General features: G+C 48.3%; 1 protein-coding gene across 3 annotated transcripts in view; it reads right to left on the bottom strand.

Annotated features, from left to right (window-relative positions):
* Positions 1-5,216: 5,216 nt before the first annotated feature.
* The window catches only part of tpcn3 (two pore segment channel 3), a 78,052-nt gene continuing 76,768 nt past the window's right edge, over positions 5,217-6,500 (bottom strand). For 2 of the 3 annotated variants that reach the window (XM_079499829.1, XM_079499830.1), the window contains exon 20: positions 5,217-5,769. In XM_079499829.1, the coding sequence (XP_079355955.1) occupies positions 5,645-5,769 (125 nt within the window). In that variant the 3' untranslated portion in view covers positions 5,217-5,644. The remainder of the gene's footprint in view (positions 5,770-6,500) is intronic. The other variant, XM_079499831.1, reaches the window with a different exon arrangement.

Here is a 6,500-nt window from a genome sequence, read left to right as displayed (position 1 = left end):
AGCTCATGGGTCGGCCGGTGGCTCATGGGTCGGCCGGTGGCTCATGGGTCGGCCGGTCAGCCCATGGGTCGGCCGGTGGCTCATGGTTGGCCGGTGGCTCATGGGTCGGCCCATGGGTCGGCCGGTCAGCCCATGGGTCGGCCGGTCGGCCGCATGGGTTGGCCGGTGGCTCATGGGTCGGCCAGTCGGCCCATGGGTCGGCCGACCCATTAAACACGGACAAGACAGCTGTCTCCATAGTGTGACTGAGGCCTAAGCATCACTGGCTTTAAATTACTTTAAAAAGAGTGAGCGACACCCACAGCCACAGAACTAGAGGGAGCGTAAACAATGATCACACAAGCACGCACAGTGGAATATCTATCAACAAATAAATGGTAAATGGTGCATTTATATAGCACATTTATCCAAGGCGCTTTACATAGAGTGTGCATTACATTCACCCATTCACACACACATTCATACACTGATGGCAGTGGAAACCATGCAAGGCACCAACCTGCACATCGGGAGCAATCAGCGGTTCAGAGTGTTGCTCAAGGACACTTCCACACTAACTCTGGGGGAGCCCAGGTTGGAACTCCAGCCACTCTACCCCTGAGCCACCGCCGCCCCCTAGTGGCCACTCTACCCCTGAGCCACCGCCGCCCCCTAGTGGCCACTCTACCCCTGAGCCACCGCCGCCCCCTAGTGGCCACTCTACCCCTGAGCCACCGCCGCCCCCTAGTGGCCACTCTACCCCTGAGCCACCGCCGCCCCCTAGTGGCCACTCTACCCCTGAGCCACCGCCGCCCCCTAGTGGCCGCTCTACCCCTGAGCCACCGCCGCCCCCTAGTGGCCACTCTACCCCTGAGCCACCGCCGCCCCCTAGTGGCCACTCTACCCCTGAGCCACCGCCGCCCCCTAGTGGCCACTCTACCCCTGAGCCACCGCCGCCCCCTAGTGGCCACTCTACCCCTGAGCCACCGCCGCCTGGGTAAATTCACCCCCCGCAGCACTGCTATGCAGGAGTGGAACGCCCCGCCCCCTTCCCTTAAAACAAGCCAAGGGCCTAGGCCATGGCTCAGTGGTCCAGGCCTGGGCCATGGCTCAGTGGTCCAGGCACCATGGCTGGTAATCCAGTCTGGCAGTGTGCTGCGGGTTGGACTCCCGATCCCGACGGCCTTTACTGCATATCTTCCCCCATCTCTCTCCCCATTTCCTGTCAGCCTACTGTCTGTCCCTCCATAAAAAATATAAAATAAAGACGAAAGCCACAACAAAAAAACAAACATTTAAAACAAGCCAATCACTGGCCTCCTTTAAAGCTGCTATAAGCAATAATATGTCAACATTTTAATGACCTTTATTTGTATTTATTGTTTTGGTATTCAGACAGCCAGCAATGGGTAGAACGCTCCCAAAAATAATGTAGTCTCTGTGACACACCTAGGGGGCGCAATCTGCATTCAAAGATGTTCCTAGAAGCTTTGTCATTGGTCAATTTGCCTGTCTGCTTCCTGATTGGTCATTGCGACCAGGTTTTTTTCCGACCAATGACAAAGCTTCTAGGAACATCTTTGAATGAATCTTTTCAATGATAATCGATGCAGAGTGAGGCCGTATAATTATAATCTTATAAATAAAACATTTATAAGACACAATAGAAAATTGTGTCCACGCAAATTCATCCACGTGGAATTCCATCCACAGTTCTTGCCATGGCTTAAATAATGTGGCAATTTATAATTGCCGCGTGCGTGCGTGCGTGCGTGGGTGCGTGCGTGCATGCATGCGTGCGTGCGTCCTTTAGGTGTTATAACACCTAAAGGGTGTGGCCTAAAGTCCTCCAATCAGAGCAGGGCATTGACGTATAGACTGCATTACATTCACACACTGTTATATTGACGACGACACACAAGGCTCATCGATCAGCACTTTTATTCAGCTGTGGTTCCCTTCATATAAACCTTTTATTCAGCTGTGGTTCCCTTCATATAAACCTTTTATTCAGCTGTGGTTCCCTTCATATAAACCTTTTATTCAGCTGTGGTTCCCTTCATATAAACCTTTTATTCAGCTGTGGTTCCCTTCATATAAACCTTTTATTCAGCTGCGGTTCCCTTCATATAAACCTTTTATTCAGCTGCATTTCCCTTCATATACACCTTTTATTCAGCTGCATTTCCCTTCATATAAACCTGTGGAAAATATATGTTCATCTGACAGTACAAATACAGATTATGATCATAATTATTGTACAAATACATCAGATTATGTTAATATTGTATAAATCAACGGTACATTCAATCTGCAGGTTGAAGTGCAATCATAAAATATGGAATGTTACTGGAGTGCTGATTCATATGTGCGCGCACACACACACACACACACACACACACACACACACGCACGCACGCACGCACGCACGCACGCACGCACGCACGCAAGTACAGTGTTGCTCAAGGACACTTCCACACTAACTCTGGGGGAGCCCAGGTTGGAACTCCAGCCACTCTACCCCTGAGCCACCGCCGCCCCCTAGTGGCCACTCTACCCCTGAGCCACCGCCGCCCCCTAGTGGCCACTCTACCCCTGAGCCACCGCCGCCCCCTAGTGGCCACTCTACCCCTGAGCCACCGCCGCCCCCTAGTGGCCACTCTACCCCTGAGCCACCGCCGCCCCCTAGTGGCCACTCTACCCCTGAGCCACCGCCGCCCCCTAGTGGCCACTCTACCCCTGAGCCACCGCCGCCCCCTAGTGGCCACTCTACCCCTGAGCCACCGCCGCCCCCTAGTGGCCACTCTACCCCTGAGCCACCGCTGCCCCCTAGTGGCCACTCTACCCCTGAGCCACCGCTGCCCCCTAGTGGCCACTCTACCCCTGAGCCACCGCTGCCCCCTAGTGGCCACTCTACCCCTGAGCCACCTCCCGCAGCACTGCTATGCAGGTGTGGAACGCCCCGCCCCCTTCCCTTAAAACAAGCCAAGGGCCTAGGCCATGGCTCAGTGGTCCAGGCACCATGGCTGGTAATCCAGTCTGGCAGTGTGCTGCGGGTTGGACTCCCGATCCCGACGGCCTTTACTGCATATCTTCCCCCATCTCTCTCCCCATTTCCTGTCAGCCTACTGTCTGTCCCTCCATAAAAAATATAAAATAAAGACGAAAGCCACAACAAAAAAACAAACATTTAAAACAAGCCAATCACTGGCCTCCTTTAAAGCTGCTATAAGCAATAATATGTCAACATTTTAATGACCTTTATTTTTATTTATTGTTTTGGTATTCAGACAGCCAGCAATGGGTAGAACGCTCCCAAAAATAATGTAGTCTCTGTGACACACCTAGGGGGCGCAATCTGCATTCAAAGATGTTCCTAGAAGCTTTGTCATTGGTCAATTTGCCTGTCTGCTTCCTGATTGGTCATTGCGACCAGGTTTTTTTTCGACCAATGACAAAGCTTCTAGGAACATCTTTGAATGAATCTTTTCAATGATAATCGATGCAGAGTGAGGCCGTATAATTATAATCTTATAAATAAAACATTTATAAGACACAATAGAAAATTGTGTCCACGCAAATTCATCCATGTGGAATTCCATCCACAGTTCTTGCCATGGCTTAAATAATGTGGCAATTTATAATTGCCGTGTGCGTGCGTGCGTGCGTGCGTGCGTGCGTGCGTGCGTGCGTGCGTGCTTGCGCCCTTTAGGTGTTATAACACCTAAAGGGTGTGGCCTAAAGTCCTCCAATCAGTGCTAGCATAGATATATATAAACACTAGATGGCTCAAGGCGGAGTTTCTGACGTCGTTCACCCGGCAGCCATCTTACTTCGGGGCTACAGTACAGTATGTTCAATGGCAGCTCAAACAGAAACAGTCATAACTCGCTCAAATCTTGACGGATTTACAAACGGTTTGGTTTATTACAAACGTTGTCAACGTGGCTATGATTCAGGACGCTTATGCTTAATTTATTTTTTATATATGAACGTCGTATAAAAGCATATAAGTATGCGAACGTCTCTGACATTTATAACAAACCAAACCGGTTGAAAATTGAGCAAGTTATGGTCATTTAAGAGTACATGCCCCATAGACCCAATGTTATGTGTCCCGAGGTAAGATGGCCGCCACGTAACGACGTCGCTCTCCATTGGCCAACAGCGCGGGTGAGCTATCTAGTGTTTATATATATCTATGAGTGCTAGTGCATTGACGTATAGACTGCATTACATTCACACACTGTTATATTGACGACGACACACAAGGCTCATCGATCAGCACTTTTATTCAGCTGTGGTTCCCTTCATATAAACCTTTTATTCAGCTGTGGTTCCCTTCATATAAACCTTTTATTCAGCTGTGGTTCCCTTCATATAAACCTTTTATTCAGCTGTGGTTCCCTTCATATAAACCTTTTATTCAGCTGTGGTTCCCTTCATATAAACCTTTTATTCAGCTGTGGTTCCCTTCATATAAACCTTTTATTCAGCTGTGGTTCCCTTCATATAAACCTTTTATTCAGCTGTGGTTCCCTTCATATAAACCTTTTATTCAGCTGTGGTTCCCTTCATATAAACCTTTTATTCAGCTGCGGTTCCCTTCATATAAACCTTTTATTCAGCTGTGGTTCCCTTCATATAAACCTTTTATTCAGCTGTGGTTCCCTTCATATAAACCTTTTATTCAGCTGTGGTTCCCTTCATATAAACCTTTTATTCAGCTGCGGTTCCCTTCATATAAACCTTTTATTCAGATGCATTTCCCTTCATATAAACCTTTTATTCAGCTGTGGTTCCCTTCATATAAACCTTTTATTCAGCTGTGGTTCCCTTCATATACACCTTTTATTCAGCTGTGGTTCCCTTCATATACACCTTTTATTCAGCTGTGGTTCCCTTCATATACACCTTTTATTCAGCTGTGGTTCCCTTCATATACACCTTTTATTCAGCTGTGGTTCCCTTCATATAAACCTTTTATTCAGCTGTGGTTCCCTTCATATAAACCTTTTATTCAGCTGTGGTTCCCTTCATATAAACCTTTTATTCAGCTGTGGTTCCCTTCATATAAACCTTTTATTCAGCTGCGGTTCCCTTCATATAAACCTTTTATTCAGCTGTGGTTCCCTTCATATAAACCTTTTATTCAGCTGTGGTTCCCTTCATATAAACCTTTTATTCAGCTGTGGTTCCCTTCATATAAACCTTTTATTCAGCTGCGGTTCCCTTCATATAAACCTTTTATTCAGCTGTGGTTCCCTTCATATACACCTTTTATTCAGCTGCATTTCCCTTCATATAAACCTGTGGAAAATATATGTTCATCTGACAGTACAAATACAGATTATGATCATAATTATTGTACAAATACATCAGATTATGTTAATATTGTATAAATCAACGGTACATTCAATCTGCAGGTTGAAGTGCAATCATAAAATATGGAATGTTACTGGAGTGCTGATTCATATGTGCGCGCGCACACACACACACACACACACACACACACACACACACACGCACGCACGCACGCACGCACGCACGCACGCACGCACGCACGCACGCACGCACGCACGCACGCACGCACGCACGCACGCACGCACGCACGCTCGCAAGCGCACACACACACACACACACACACACACACACACACACGGCTCTATAGGGAGCTGAAGACCGGGTTGGAGAAGTTCAAGGTCGACTGGTCGTCTTCAAGGTCAAAGTCGTCTGGTCTGAGGTCAGCTTCAAACATCCTCTGGAGTAGAGCGTCTACCGTCCTATAGCCTGGAGGGACCAACCAATACACTGCATCAGTACTGTCCTATAGGCTGGAGGGACCAACCAATACACTGCATCAGTACTATCCTATAGCCTGGAGGGACCAACCAATACACTGCATCAGTACTGTCCTATAGCCTGGAGGGACCAACCAATACACTGCATCAGTACTATCCTATAGTCTGGAGGGACCAACCGATACGCTGCATCAGTACTATCCTATAGTCTGGAGGGACCAACCGATACGCTGCATCAGTACTATCCTATAGTCTGGAGGGACCAACCGATACGCTGCATCAGTACTATCCTATAGTCTGGAGGGACCAACCGATACGCTGCATCAGTACTATCCTATAGTCTGGAGGGACCAACCGATACGCTGCATCAGTACTATCCTATAGTCTGGAGGGACCAACCGATACGCTGCATCAGTACTATCCTATAGTCTGGAGGGACCAACCGATACGCTGCATCAGTACTATCCTATAGTCTGGAGGGACCAACCGATACGCTGCATCAGTACTATCCTATAGTCTGGAGGGACCAACCGATACGCTGCATCAGTACTATCCTATAGTCTGGAGGGACCAACCGATACGCTGCATCAGTACTATCCTATAGTCTGGAGGGACCAACCGATACGCTGCATCAGTACTATCCTATAGTCTGGAGGGACCAACCGATACGCTGCATCAGTACTATCCTATAGTCTGGAGGGACCAACCGATACGCTGCAT

This window comes from Electrona antarctica (genome assembly GCF_951216825.1).
Source record: "Electrona antarctica genome assembly, chromosome: 4".
NCBI lineage: Eukaryota > Metazoa > Chordata > Actinopteri > Myctophiformes > Myctophidae > Electrona > Electrona antarctica.
Note: the sequence above shows the minus strand (reverse complement) of the source record. Positions and strands in the feature narration are given on the sequence as shown.